This window comes from Choristoneura fumiferana, chromosome 5 (assembly GCF_025370935.1).
Source record: "Choristoneura fumiferana chromosome 5, NRCan_CFum_1, whole genome shotgun sequence".
Lineage (NCBI taxonomy): Eukaryota > Metazoa > Arthropoda > Insecta > Lepidoptera > Tortricidae > Choristoneura > Choristoneura fumiferana.
In genome coordinates, this window is record NC_133476.1 from 7,339,757 (window position 1) to 7,355,404 (window position 15,648).

The following is a 15,648-nucleotide window of genomic DNA, read 5'->3' on the forward strand; positions in this document are numbered from 1 at the left end:
AAACGACAGTATGGATTTTGATGAAATTTGGTATGTAACTGGAGATCTGTGACCCATTTCACGAAGGTACAAGTTACAATTTACAAGCGGGAGTCTCTTTTCAATGCTTATTGTTAAACAAAGACTACCGCTTGTAAATTATAACTTGTAGCTTCGTGAAATATGGCTAGTGATGGGTCGAGAGAAAATTTTCTCCTAAATGTTCTGCTCGATAAGTACGAGAATATTCTCGGATGACGGAGAATTTAAAATAAGAAACAAAACCATTAAAATTGACACAAATTAATATTAAGGTCCGATTTTTTTTTAATTTATATGCATTGGTTAAAGGCCGTGCAAAGTTTTTTGTGAAAAAAAGAGACCTGATTTTTCTTCAATTTTTTTTTCTAGGCAACCGATTTTAGCGTGCGTCACTTATATATTGTACATTTTCTAAAGCTGATTATGTGTCATAAATAACATTTTCATTATGTCATAGTACAAAATACAAAATAAAAAAATGCTGACGAAACTGTTCAGCTTTTTTTTATTTACTTACACTTCCAACGTTAGACATCCACCACATTTATTAAATTAATATTTATTTTATACAAACTTATTTGTCGAGAATATTCTCGGGAATGTTCTCGCTCGGGAGAATTTACTAAGAATTTAAGTTCCTGAGCAGATACTAGCTGCGTAATATGCATAAAACATTTTAGTTTACTTAAATCTATTAGCTTTCCCCGGGTCTTAAACTATTTGTGTACCGGACATAGGATAGTTTTTATCCCGGGAAATTGCATAGTTCGCGCGGGATAGCGATAAACGAATACTCCACAGACGGAGTTACGGGAAATAGGGTAGTAAGAAAAATAAAAGTGAGTGAGTGATTAAGTATATGAATGAAAATCACGCAATTTTAAAACATTATAGAAAAATCACCGACGTCTATGTAAGTTAAGGATGTCGATGAGAAAAATAAAAGTTCATAAAAAAAGTGTAAACACCAGTACTGACCTTATCGAAGGCAAGGGGTCGGTGTCTCGGCACGTCATCGAGTTCCATGGCGTCGGCGGGGCGGGTGGGGGACAGCGGGCGCGGGGGCTGCGCGCGCGGCGCTAGCCGACTTCCATGGGCGTCTGCCGCCGGGGCCGCATGCCGCTCGCGCCCGCGCTGCGCCCCCGACACCTGCGTACAACCAAATTAATATATCATCATCAGCAGCCACCGCGATCCCGCGATCTTAAATAGGTCGTCGCTCCATCTTGTTGGATGCCACCGACAGCTCGTCTCCCGGTCCACGGACGCCACTCGAGAACCTTCTGACCCCATCGGCAATCAGTCCTGCGAGCTTGTGCGGAAAGTACAAGACCGGTCTGAGTGGAGAACCTTGGGGGAGACCTATGTCCAGCCGTGGACGTCTTTCGGCTGAAATGATGACGATGATCATCATCAGCATCCCGCCTATTTACGTCCCACTGCTGGCCACAAGCCTCCTCTCAGAATGAGGCTTGGGCCGTAGTGCCCGCGCAGGCCCAGTGCGGATTGGGAACTTCACGCACACCACTGAATTACTTGGCGAGTTTGTACAAATCAACATATTTATGTTGATTTTCAACCATTTTGTCTTCCACAAACTCGCAAGGCAATTCAGTAGTTGCTTCGCGAGTCTGTGCAAGTCAAAATGGTTAATTAAAAATCAGCGTGGTGGGTCGCAGGTTGAGTATAGATGTACTAGACTAGAGCATCGCACTGGTTGGACACGCTGGGATGGGTTAACCTTAACGGTGCCGGAGCTTGAGGGCAGATTGGCTAAGAAAGCTGAGCAGTGGAGGTGACTTTTAAGTTGATTGGAGATATACGAGTACATACTGAAACCTCAAAAACGTAGCGGGGAACATCATGTATTCCATTTAACTGAGGTTTTTTTTATGATTTTGGAGACACTCGGCTACGGGAAGTTAAAAACATATTAGGTACAAGACAATGCGATATCGTCTTACGTTATGTTTATTAGGAATAAACAAACAGAGATAGCATCACACAGATACATTTGTCACAAAATTTATCAATTAGAAGTGAAATATGCCCTTAAATTACAATTCAAGAAGAACAAACAGATCCACTATTAGTTGCACGAACGAAACGCAGTATTATACTCGTATTGTGCGGAAAAAACAGTACTACCTACTTCCTTACGCAGAATATGAGCTTACTGCCTTATCTACCTTTTTGCTAACGTTTTTACTTTTCCCGGTTGGATAACTTCACAATTAAGTATCGTTAAAGAATAGCAAAACCTGTTAAATAAAAATAGCTCTAGAATAAGTAGTAAGGGGAATTGGATTACTTATTATCATATGAGTAGACGGATTTGTACTCTACGATGTAAATACAAAGTCATTACGCATATATTCAAAACAAGAAATACCCCGCGGCTTCGGTCGTATAGAAATACATAAGAAAAGGTAACGGTAACATTTTTAAAACCAACATTCATTCGCACAACGTCATCTATTGATTGCAGATGAAGTTAATAACGTATTTTGACGGAGACGAGCCTAAGCCAAGTTCCTGCTCGTTCGACGCAGACAGGGAAAGGTAAGAGTGAGCCTCATTCCAGCGGAAGCGATCATGCCTTCGATACTGGTCTGCTTTCAGTGTAGGAGTAGGACATGACAGCCAACGTGAGGGCACATAACCTTGGCTGACGCCGGCTGGAAATGTGGGCTGCTTCAGTGGCTACAAGAAGTACCTAAGTAAACCTCTCTCAGGAGTCTTCTTCGTCTATGAAGAATTCATTTATCGCACACCCGTGGGAACTATACAATTTTTTGGACTAAAAACTATCTCGTGTCCTTTTCCGGGTAAACGATCAAAATCAAAACTACTTATCTCGATACATCAATTTCATCTCGATCGGTTGTGTAATTTAAACGTATAGTACGTAACAAAAATCCTCATTTTCACATTTATAATATTGGATCTAAGGATACAAGATAATTATGGGGGAGCGCCAAAGTTCGCATAATCTTCGCAAGTCATACCGTATGTTTTGTCTGAGTCATCGTTTGGTATATAATTTTTTTCCCATTGAAACCTTAAAATTTTCTGAAAATTTTAAATGGTATTCCTATAGAAAACAATACGTTAGGCTAACGTTAGGTTAGGTTTGTTGTATAACAATTCTGAACAATTATTGGATTCAGAGAAAAAAGAGTTATGTCAAACGATCATTCTGCAAACATTACATTCGGACTTTCGATAAGTATGCGAGCCGATATGGACCCTAATTATGGGCTATTTGCATCTAATATTATCATTAAGTGAGATAGTACTAGGGCGAGCTTTAGAGCTTTGCTCAGTTTTTTTGTTAAATCGTGATTTTGAGAACATATGTATTTAAATAAAAAGTATCTATGAAGTTTATCTTAAATAAAACTGAAAATAAGACCTCTATTCTAATTTTGCCTCTATTTTGCCTCTATTCAAAATGTTTATGTAATTAATACTTTGTAGTAAATTTAGTTAACCGTATAACCGTAGTAGTTATAACCTTAGAGACCATAACCCAGTGATGTCACTTATTACACACATAAAACCCAGGAAACTTAGTAAGTCCATCTTGCTCGCTAATCCTGCCGTGAAGCAGCAGTGCTTGCACTGTTGTGTTTCGGCGTGGAGAGTAAGACAGCCGGTGACATTACTGGAACTTGAGGTATCCCATCTTAGGCCTCTAGGTTGGCAACGCATCTGCAATATCCCTGGTGTTGCAGATGTTTATGGGCGGTGGTGTTCTCTTACCATCAGGAGATCCACTTGCTCGTTTTCCATCCAGTCGAATAAAAAAAAAAGTAAGTAGTTAGTTATAAGGGCTCGTTATAATACCTACCTAAGCTACACTATCTAAATCGATTAAAACCGCAGTATGCCTACACGCCAGAACCGTTACCGTCTTTTTTAGTTTAAAAATACGTACACAAAACAGTGTTTTATAGACAGGCCGCTACCACGCTCTGCTGCCGAGATCAATAATTCATAGGGAACCGAAACTAGCTTTCTCAGTGTGAACGAACGACTTGAAATAGCTCACCTGTGTGATTGATGAGATCAGCCCATTTAAATACATAAATATGTATTCTTGACGCAGTTGTTCAATTATGTATATATACGGTGAGTACCGTGTGTACTATACTATGAAAGCATAGAACGCTGGAACACCGGGTGTAATGGTTATTTAGAGAGCGCAATTTTCATGCCATTTTTGACCTGTCATAGTGACTTCTCACTTATCGACTACCTAAATGATGTCGATCGATATATTGGACTTTAAATAGTATTACTGAAATTTTCTCCCGCCAGAGTGCAGCACAAACACAAAACCGTAAACAGTTTTTTGAGTTTCTTAAATGCCATAATATCGTATCATTTCATTTAAATTTTTGGAAATCGTTACTATCGTATGTAAATACTCTTTCGTAATGATCTGTCATCTGACAAAGTATAAAGAGAACTGACGTCACACTGACGTTGTCATGGGTTTGCGCTAGTGTCGCCCCCTGCGCAGAGCTTTGCCTGATATGCTCTGTTAGATTGTCGTAAACTTGTCATATCATGCATTCTTTTTCCGCGTACACATGGATATTTGACTGTAAAAGCAGTAGTTTAAAACCGGAAAATATGAAAAAAAAACTTCTATTTCTTTGATAGAGACATTAATGGAAAAAAAATTAACATTACAACAGAAGAATTTGAAAATGAAATTTAAAAAAAAATTGAATTGAAATTATTAAAGTAGAAATTGTTATCCATTCATTGTCATTTTTAACTGCTCGGAAATTAATTGGAAGGGATCGCTCTTTAACTTAAGTTCGCCTATTGTTTACCTCTACTTTTAATCTTCTTTAGAACAGCCTCGACTGTCGCATAAATATCTTTACAGCCATAGCGTAAAATATATGTATATAGGTACATCAACCTTATGGTTAGGGTTAATGACATAAAGGTGTATAGATATTTTTGACGTCTTGGTAACGTCGATACATTATATTTATGAACTTGACTGTACCTATGTTGTGTATCGATATATTTTATGTAATTATATATTGAAGTCGATAAGTGAGAAGTTCCTATGACAGGTCAAAAAATGTCATGAAAATTCCGCTCTCTGAGTTATAATGTCTTACAAAAACGGTTTAACATGGTTAAGAAGTTACGTTTTACTGAAGTGGAAAATGAATGTTATTTTCATCACCTTGGTACCCATAAATTTCGATTTACATTTTAGAAAGTATGAATAGCAAGATCCAAGTTTGTTCTACGACCTTCTTGATGTATATTTCTGTTTCTCTATATTCTACATATATTAAGTAAGTATGTAGAGACTGAAAACTTTCACTAAACAAATGCTATAGACTAATATGTAACAGAGCTCAACGCTGGAAATGAATATGATATAGGTACAATAGGCTTAAAACATTGTAGTAGCCCAATAATCAGCTATCAATGCGTCAAAATGCCAAAGGGGCGCATGCGTATATTTCACGTTAATAGGCCGATTTTAACGGTTGTCTTCCTGAAATATGAAAATAAGGCTGATCTTGGACACATTTTTTAACTAAAAGTGATTTTAAAAAATGTTGACTTATGGCCCTTTTGTTTATAAGCAGCGATTTATGCACTCATTTATATATAGATACAACTTCCGCAATAATATTGAAAGGATAATATACTTGCGTGACCGACCCAGCCTGTTCATTAGACTTCACAATAACCACCTTAGCGCGTAATAGTTAGCAAATAATAGTACCTATCGCCCATAACAGTTATAACAAGTAGGAAATAAGACGTCCACATATAAATAGATAATTATAGTCTATGATACCTTGATAAGCCATGTCGATGAATTCACGAATTCATCTACCGATGTCATTTGATTTGTGTGTTATCTGAAAAGTTTGACATTTCGTTTTGAAATAACATATTTACGTTCTTGCAATGGAATTATTATTGTAAATTTGGAACGAATATAGTACCTAAAATTGAAATTGAAATAGTCGTAATTGCGTGTCGAAACTAGTATTGAAACATCACTCACCTCACTAGTAAATGGCTGAGTAAAACATACGACTCACGAATGCATAGTTTGCGAGATTGCCAACTGCGCGGTACAGAACACGAGCACTGGTTATTGGTACAAAACGTGCGTACGACTAAACGTTTTCGGGCACCGTTTGGAACGAAGACTCATTGGCCGCTGGACGGACGACACGGTAAATTGCTATTGCAAACGACGAGCTCCGAGCACCTCACAATATCTTCTGATAAAGCAGATAACGCTAAAATCTCTTCTCAAGTCGTAAATTTTCGACTCTCGAGGGAATTTCGGGAGGCTTAAGCACCTTTAGATAAGTGAGATAAGTAGGTGCGCGGCCTCGCATGGCTCCACACCATGCATCGTTAATAACTAAGATGGTGCTGACCCGAATTTTAACAGCGAAATGCTACCTTGAGGTGTGATCATTTCCATATACGGGATTAAGCTATACCTGTCTTAACGTCATGAAGTTTTTGGATGCCAGTCCAATAACACAGTCCTGTCAGTCACTACTTGTACTTGTAGGTACACCATTTTAGTATGCAAACAGTTTATTATAAATATTATACTTAAATATGAGAATGACTATGCCTGCAATTTTTATTAATGTAACTTGTAACCAAGGCAAATGTAATTAAGATTGGTTTTTTGGAGTATTTTTGTATTTTTTATATCAACTCCAAATTTTGTTACTTTTACGGTCATCTCGTAAAATCCATATCGAAAATACAAACTGAAACATAGATGCACAGAAATACCAGAAAAAAAAGACCATCGCTGGGAAACGAACCCAGGTCCTCAGCATTCCGTGCTGCGTACTATACCGCTACACCACCACTGGGCAGGAGTACAGACACGAATTTCTCCTATACATCACATATCTCAGCTTGTTTGTTTCTTATTTAGTCAGTTAAGCAGCGACACTAGCTATGTCTATGCTATAGCCCTCATCGAGAAACTTTCAGCACTCATTTGAAACTAACCGCTCACCCGGATAAGAGATGTCGCTATTAAGGAATCAAATTAAGATTGTTTTTTTGGAGTATTTTTTATTTCAAATCATGTCGTAAAACCCATATCCAAACTACAAACTGAAACATAGATGCACAAAAAAAAAAGAGACCAGCGCTGGCAATCGAACCCAGGTCCTCAGCATTCCGTGCTTCGTGCTATACCGCTACACCACCACTGGACAGGAGTACAGACACGAATTTCTCCTATGCACCACATATCTCCGCTTGTTTGTTTCTTATTTAGTCACTTAAGCAGTGCTGAAAGTTTCTCGATGAGGGCTATAGCATAGATGTCGCTAGTGTATTGATTACCTTTTAAAGCTTGTAATTTCCTAACTGGAACTGTAAACACACCGAGCACTGGCAATCGACGCTTTATATTTCCCCATCGGCCATCATAAATGGCTGTAAAGCGGTTGGAGCTGCGGCATTAAATCTGCCAAATTGACGCTCCTACCGCATGTCGGTGAACCCAGATATATTTGGAACGTCCTTCTCATGGCCCCTACTCTCCACACTGCCCATAACCTGTTACATTAGATCCAATGAACCGATGTGCAGTCAGCACTGGCGGGAGTCACTGCGAATCTAGTTGCCTTTGGTAGGTTAGATTTAGCTTCCAAGATTTGACCCAAACAAATGTGTAAACAAATAGGGCAAGCTTAAGAAAAGCTTGTAAGAACAAAAAAGTCAATCCAGTTATCGATAGTGGGTTAAAATCCACTTACAAGATTTGAAGCGGACAACTTGTTTATATATACGAACATGGAAAGTAATAAAATTGTTGTAGATGCAGTAAACCGAAATCGAGAAAATTTCAACCGTGCCCGCCGTATAGAGCGGGCTCGGTAAAGCAAAGAAATAAATTCATTATTGGGAACATTTATTTTGGGCTCTGGAAAAATATTTGCCAATCTACCTGAGGAATCTCACGTTTGAAACTATTTAAAAATGTGGTGAGCCGATTTATCTCTCGAAGTCGGTTGTTTAGAACCACCGGTTAATGTTAAAATGGTTTGGTACGTTTTCAAATTGACACACGAGGATCCATCTTAGCCCTCTATACCGAAAACGCGTGTACATTCCTCTAAATAGTATCGCGAATGTCTATGGCATATATGTTAGTTAATGGCTCTTAATTGTGTTAATGTTACTAAGGTACAGGTCGATTCAAAAGAGTTGGCACGAATGGATTGAATGATATTAGTAACGTCACTTAGACATTTTTGTAGGAAAATGACAGAGGCATGACATTTTCATATTTGTGTGAAGTGTAGTCAAGTAGGTAGGTTCACGCAGAAACTTTCATTCCCTCATTCAATTGATTTATAGCAACTCTTGCGAATCAACATATAACAACAATAAATGTGAAAACAACTCTCTGTCTACTTATGTTATTACTAGCTTTTGCCCGCGGCTTCGCTCGCGTTAAATTTGGAGTAACATACATTTACTTTCTGCGATCCATGTTTCGTGTTTTGATTAATTTTTCGGAGGATTACATGGAAATAAAAATACAGACAGATTTTCTTTTAGACAGTGGTGCAAATTTTGTAATAGAAAAATCAACCTACATACGTACTCGTATGTAATTAATTATGATTCTTACCAACTTTGAAACCCTGCTTCGCTGGTTCAGGGTTGGAAGTTTAGAAAACGTTAAAGTACCTACTACGCGTTTCTTTTGTCCGCGACTTCATACACGATATAGGATTATATCCCGAGAAATTGTAAAGTTCCCACGGGACATGAATTACTGTTATGATCTATTTTAAAATTCTTAATTGTCGATTAGAGAAACATTATAGCTTTCTATTATTGAAATAATTTTGAAAATCTGCTCAAAATTTAAACTTATTTTTATTCTGCGGAAAGTTTGCATTTTTTTTAAGTACTCTAATGTCAATCAAGGATAGTGAATCTTTCTATTGATAAATGATTTTTAGCCCCAACCCAAGAGATTACCCCCAACAAACAAAGAAACAAACAAAGTTGAGATATTTAACTATTCCATGAGATTTTCTAAAAATCTTTCCCTAGTGCACCTCTGTACTACTTAGGTCCATCTATGCCAAATTTCACACCGTAGCATGCTGAACGGTTGTGTTGCTCTGAATATGAGCTCTGGTTGAGTTCGAAACGCGTCAGTGTAAAGTGGTGGTGGTGATAGATGGATTTGTGTGATTTGTGTGTGTTCTTACAGTGTGGAAGTGGAAGAACTGGATGAACACACATTGCATGGGCACAAAAGTAGCTATCATAACGGTCGCGGGTGAGCAAAGTAATTGTGTCAGCTTGTTGAACGTATATGTAAAATTTCGTATCAATGCTATCAGCCTTTGAGGAGTTCCGTCATCAGCAGACGACGCTGGCTGTAGCATCAGGCGGTGTATATCATTTAAACGCATTGTCATTGAAATTTAACAATCATGTTAAGTCTTTTGCGTGTGCCATCAATTTTTGAGGAGTTCCCTTCTACGGAGACGATCCTCGCCAGGATGAGCAGGATGTCACTGCTAAATAATTGTTACCAGATTTACATCAGTTTGCCAAATCTCCAGTCCCCAGTTTTCTTGGTTTAGCTTATGCGTTTTCTGATTCAGTTGGTATATAAAATCCTCTTTATTCACTATCCCGTGGGAATTTCGAGAAATCCTGAAAACCGTTTTTAGCTGTTAGTATTACCTACTTGCATGCTAAATTTGAAGTTTCAAATAATTATAGTTACGCAAATAGAGCCATTTAGAAGTGATAATATAAATCCCATTTTATTCCCTATCCCGTGGGAATTTTGATAAATCCTGAAAATAGTTTTTAGCTGTTAGTATTACCTACTTGTTCGCCAAATTTGAAGTCTCTAATAATTATAGTTACGGAAATAGGGTCATTAATTAAAAGTGAAAATACAAATCCCATTTATTCACTATCCCGTGGGAATTTTGATAAATCCTGAAAATAGTTTTTAGCTGTTAGTATTACCTACTTGCAAACCAAGTTTGAAGTTTCTGATAATTATAGTTACTGTAATAGGGCCATTTCGAAGTAAAAGTATAAATCCCATTTATTCCCTATCCCGTGGGAATTTCAAAAAATCCTTTCTTAGTGCGCGTCTACATCTATTAAGGAATATATATTCCAAATTTCAAGTTTCTAGCCCCAGCGGTTTGGGCTGTGCGTTGATCTATAAGTCAGTCAGTCAGTCAGTCAGTCAGTCAGTCAGTTTTTTCTTTTATATATATAGATTTGTTACCTCTTCGCACTTAAACTGATTTGAATGAAATTTGGTATTGTAATAAGTAGTTTAAAATCCTGGAAAGGATATAGGATAGTTTTGCGTTAATTTTGCGGAGGCAGGGGTGAATGCGAAGGTGCCGAGCTTAGCCTTAGCGGAAGCGGAGGCGAAGGAGGTTAATTAAGATTTCTTGAAGAATAAAATATTTAAAGATAATATAACAAGAATATGTAGTTAACACTGTTTTTCTGGGCATAAACTTTACGAAACTCCGTTATCACTGTAACATGTTCATTGATTTGCAATCGAAGCAAAGTATTTATAAAACCCATTTTACCCTCGATTAACTCGCCTGTGGCTTGGGTTTTTTTTTATTCGACTGGATGGCAAACGAGCAAGTGGGTCTCCTGATGGTATGAGATCACCACCGCACATAAACATCTGCAACACCAGGGGTATTGCAGATGCGTTGCCAACCTAGAGGCCTAAGATGGGATACCTCAAGTGGCAGTAATTTCAGTGATTGTCGTCTTGTCGAAATAGTGCGATTTATGTACTTGCTGTACAATTTACTGTTGTTACCTTGCTTATTCGCGATTTTAATACGATAATGTGTCTGAATGAATCGACTGGTAGATATGCAGGCACTGACACTACTGATTGACTGATAGCATAATGACGGTTATGTAGGGAGGTAGGGAGTATACGGTCTGATGACAATATGTCATTGCCACTATCGACTAATACGAGTATGGTCACCATTTAGGCGCTATAAGGTTTCATTACGCGATGATTTGAATACACATGCACCTAATTATAGTCCAGTTATAGTCAGATATAGGTACATACGACTAAATGGAGCCAAAGTTTATTTCGCAGCCTTTTAATATTATCTTTCTTTGCAGTCATTTTAGTTTTGTTTTAAAACAGTCATTAAAAAAGGTGTTTCCATTTCATGTTATCATTGAAACTTGAAATTAGGTACCTAGGAAGGCACAACCAATAAGAGAAGTTGGAAAATCTTATTTTATAAGTTTGTCTGTCTATGTAGGTTTTGCAATTAAGAAGAAAACGAGCCCAGACATTTTACCTAGGCGAGGCTCTGCTTAAACTAGAGATATGTAGATACTCACAAATTTATACGAAACCCTCAGTGCGCAAGCCCATCTCGCACCTGGCCGATTTCTTAACAGAGACTTATTTTTCAAGATATAAATATCTTACTACTTAACGCTACTGGTGACAGTAGTTCGTTATAAGTGACAATTAGCGTGTCCTTGCTAATATACGGAGAGTATTGTAGTCTACTAATGTTGACGATGTACGTGGAGGTAAACAATATGCATTGTGCACTATTTTAGAGTGAATGTGTTAATTTGTCGATGGAAACTGAGGAGCATCCGTATGTATATCACTATCCTGCGTCAACTAAGCAATTCTCCGGGACAAAAAGAAAGAAAGAAGACATTTATTCTCTCTAACAAGAGACACGAGAATATAATAAAATTTTCAAAATTACATAGATATAAAACAAAATTTACAAACGTATTTTCAGTACAAAAAGTATCCAATAATATTTTACGTGATATTCCAGGTTATAATATAAAGTGTCAGTACGCCAAATTTCATATTGTATGGAATTTTCGCAAAAAAGTGCCCTTTTTTTCAATTTTGGAAAAATATGTTTTTTTATGCTCAGAATCGAAATCAGAATCGATTCCGATGGTTTAAATAGTTATTTGTTATGCAAGGCTGGATAGTAGCTGTTTGGCACGAGTGCAAATATTGAAACCCGAGCAAGCGAAGGAAGAATCCTTCCTAAGAATCCTAGAAAGGATGGATTTTTAATTACAGAGTGACCATGCACTTAGTAAATAATTGAACACTTTACGCATGCAATGTTTAAAAAAAACTCACTGATACTGGTACAGCGGTCGATTCACAAGAGCTGGCATGAATGGATATAATGAGTCTTCATACAAATCTGTATTCTAGCAAATAAACGATTCCGATTCTGATTCTGAAGTATGAAAATGTCATGTATCTGTCACTTTCCTACAAAAATGTCTAAATGCCATTATTTTCGTTCAATCCATTCGCGCCAGTGCCAGCTCTTGTGAATCGACCTGGGGTGATACTCTTTCCCGGCCCGGATTATACCAACATGGAAATACCGACCCTGTTTTTCCATGTCGGTAGGTATTATCCGGGCCGGGAAAGATGTCACCCTCGACGATATAGCAGCCTTAACTGCATCCAGTCGAGTTGGTCCTGCTCACGTCTCCCAAACGTATTAGTGGATAATGTGTCAAGACCGACATCAACAAATATTGTTTGCATTTATTTATAATGTATATTCATATGAATTCGTGCTCGACTGTCCAACACTATGCGGAATTTCATGCCATACGTTTAATTTGTGGGTGCTCAGAATTACATTACTTGCTTTCTACCCCCATACTCTACCGTTTAATAGAAACAAATGGTGAATGTGACAGTGATTTCGAGTGCGATAGACAATATGGTTTCTTGTTGACGGCACTATGGCACCGCTCTCGCAACACCTTTTAATTTTAAAAGAATCATAATAGTAAGAAAAGGTGCAGAAGTTTTCGCTGGAGGCAATATACATATTATTATTATACAAGATGATATAAAAATTCTCAAGTCACAATATTTGTGACCAAACTCCTCCGATTTTTATGTTTTTTTTATATATATTTATTTGGTATGTATAGTTTATTGAATCAGGCGTTACTTTGCGGAGGTCCATATCAATGAACTAAAAGAATTTCTTTGCTCACCTACGACCTTATGATAGTTAATTAAGTATATCCGCAGGTGGTAGGACCTTGTGCAAGGTCCGCCCGGATTGCTACCACCATCTTGCTCGCTAATCCTGCCGTGAAGCAGCAGTGCTTGCACTGTTGTGTTTCGGCGTGGAGAGTAAGACAGCCGGTGAAATAACTGGCACTTGAGGTATTCCATCTTAGGCCTCTAGGTTGGCAACGCATCTGCAATACCCTGGTGTTGCAGTTGTCTATGGGCGGTGGTGATCTCTTACCATCAGGAGACCCACTTGCTCGATTGCCATCCAGTCGAATAAAAAAAAAAAAAAAAAAATATGCAAAATATGCGTATTCATGCAGTTCCTCCACCTCCATACTGTAAGAATACACACAAATCACACAAACCCATCTATCACCCATTCACCCACCACCACCAGACTACACTAGTACAGTAGGTACCTAGGTACTACAAGAAATTCTTTTAGTTCATTTGTATTCGATAGGTCCAAGAATAGGACGTAGGTAAACTATTTTTTATACTTCTACGCGAACGGAGTCGCGGGCAACAGCCAGTCGCTATTTAAGTATTAAGCTCCACAAGTAATCTTCGCAAAACACCGGAAACCTCTTCAAGATACTTCCATCGTGTTTACTCTAAACTTTTATTAACCGCTATTACCTCATAAAATTATGCGTTATTTATCGCTCAGTGGCAAAAACACGCGGTTCCGTACAGTTGCGGAAGAGGGCAGTGTTATGAGAGTGATTGAATATAAACACATTTGTTTACGACGCGCACGTGCGGCGTCGCGGACAAAGGAAACGTGAATATAGCAACCGCTCTGATTAATTACCCGATTAATATCTATACGCGGACAAACGTGAACAGAATACAATACAGCTCACATGCCCATTGTCGCTTGGCTCGGGGCGACGCAAAGTGGACAGCAATTTTGCGTATGTGCCTCACCATGGGGCTAATTTAGAGCTTTCGTAACAAGCTTTTAAAGCAAAGGGCAATTGTTATTAATTTTGCACGGACATGCTACGTGTTACAAACAATCGGTGTTTACGCAGGCGTATTACGAGTCGAGTACATTTTGTTTTATTGAACTGTGAATTCTTAGAGTTGCTGAAATTCCGAATAAGTTCGACTTTATACCTACATCTCTTTCTCTTGTTAACTTGTTTTCATATGTTTTCAAATTCAAATTCAAAAAATCTTTATTGCCACCAAAAAAAGTAAAACAGAAAATAGTAAAAATGATAAAAATGCTTATAAATTTAAAAAACTGAACAATAAAGAGTTATAAATTAAATTAAATAAAAAATATAAAATTAAATATTTCTTGCTTAGAAATGGTAGCAATAGTTCTGATTATACAATTGTTTTCAACAATATAGAAGTAAAGTACTAGGAACGTTAAATAAAAATTACTAATATTAAGAATAATTGATGAACGTGTAGAGTAGGTACTGTAGTGTCATGTGGAGTAAACGTACGCAGTGGGTAAGTGTACGCAATCCCATACGTTTCAGTCCGAAATGTACTTAACTGCGTACACTTACACACTACGTACGTTTACCTCACATGACTCTACCTACTACTATGTAGCTTTTGGATTTATGTTCTATCGCATAGTTTAATTGAATCATACTCTCGCGTATATTTTTGTCAGCTAACACTGTATACATACCTACAGTATATGTACTTAGTTTAGAAATATTTTGCGCGGGCTACTTAGATGTTACTGCTTATATTCACCAATTTTGTCCAAATTTAATCTCGATATTTTAAAAAAAGATCACTAGACGTGCTAGGGCTCGTTATACGGTTCAATTTAGGCACCGCTCTAACTTTATGTTCGGTGGTCGACGAACCTACCTCGCTCCTTGGAGGTGACCCGCTGATCCCGCAGATCGACAGTCGTCTTACAAAGGAGACGTCTCGTCCCATGGACAGTTGGGTGAGAATACATCGCGATATCTCGCAGGTCGTTATGGGCCAATTAACACCGATCACGGGGTCGACCTCTGCGTGCCTCCAATCTGTTGACTAGTGCGATTCCCAGACGGAGCTAAGCGTTTGTCGAGTGCGATTTGACGTGAGATTATCTGATATTTGTTGAAGGCAACTTATGTTTAACCTAATGTTCAAGTTACTTGGGAGTCGAAATTTTAAAAGAATATACGTATACTCTGAAAGACAATACTTAGAAGCGGCTAGAGAAAAAAAAACAACGAAGTTTATTTCAAAACGCTGGGCTTTCACAATTATTCCACATAGAAGATTAAGTACTTAGAGTTTAGAGCATGTTGAATTTCTTAAATAATTATCCGTATATTATATGTCAAATAAAATAGTGAACTAGGAGCATTAAATTAAATATCCTGGGTTCAATTAAAGTTGTGTTTGTTTTGGAAATTAAAAAAAAACCAAAGCAGTCGCGCATTTATGAAACAACAACATTCACGACATAAACATTATCTCCGTATGTAGTTATGTGAACTAAAGATTAATGCAAGCTCTACAGA

General features: G+C 37.8%; 1 protein-coding gene across 4 annotated transcripts in view; it reads right to left on the reverse strand.

Annotated features, from left to right (window-relative positions):
• The window catches only part of LOC141428022 (uncharacterized), a 42,769-nt gene that overhangs the window by 26,546 nt on the left and 575 nt on the right, over positions 1-15,648 (reverse strand). For 2 of the 4 annotated variants that reach the window (XM_074087702.1, XM_074087701.1), the window contains exon 2: positions 1,000-1,170. In XM_074087702.1, coding sequence (XP_073943803.1) covers positions 1,000-1,047 — 48 coding nt within the window. In that variant the 5' untranslated portion in view covers positions 1,048-1,170. Of the gene's footprint in view, positions 1-999; positions 1,171-5,866; positions 5,931-6,079; positions 6,270-14,998; positions 15,076-15,648 lie in introns of those variants that run through there. The other 2 variants (XM_074087700.1, XM_074087699.1) reach the window with 2 other exon arrangements.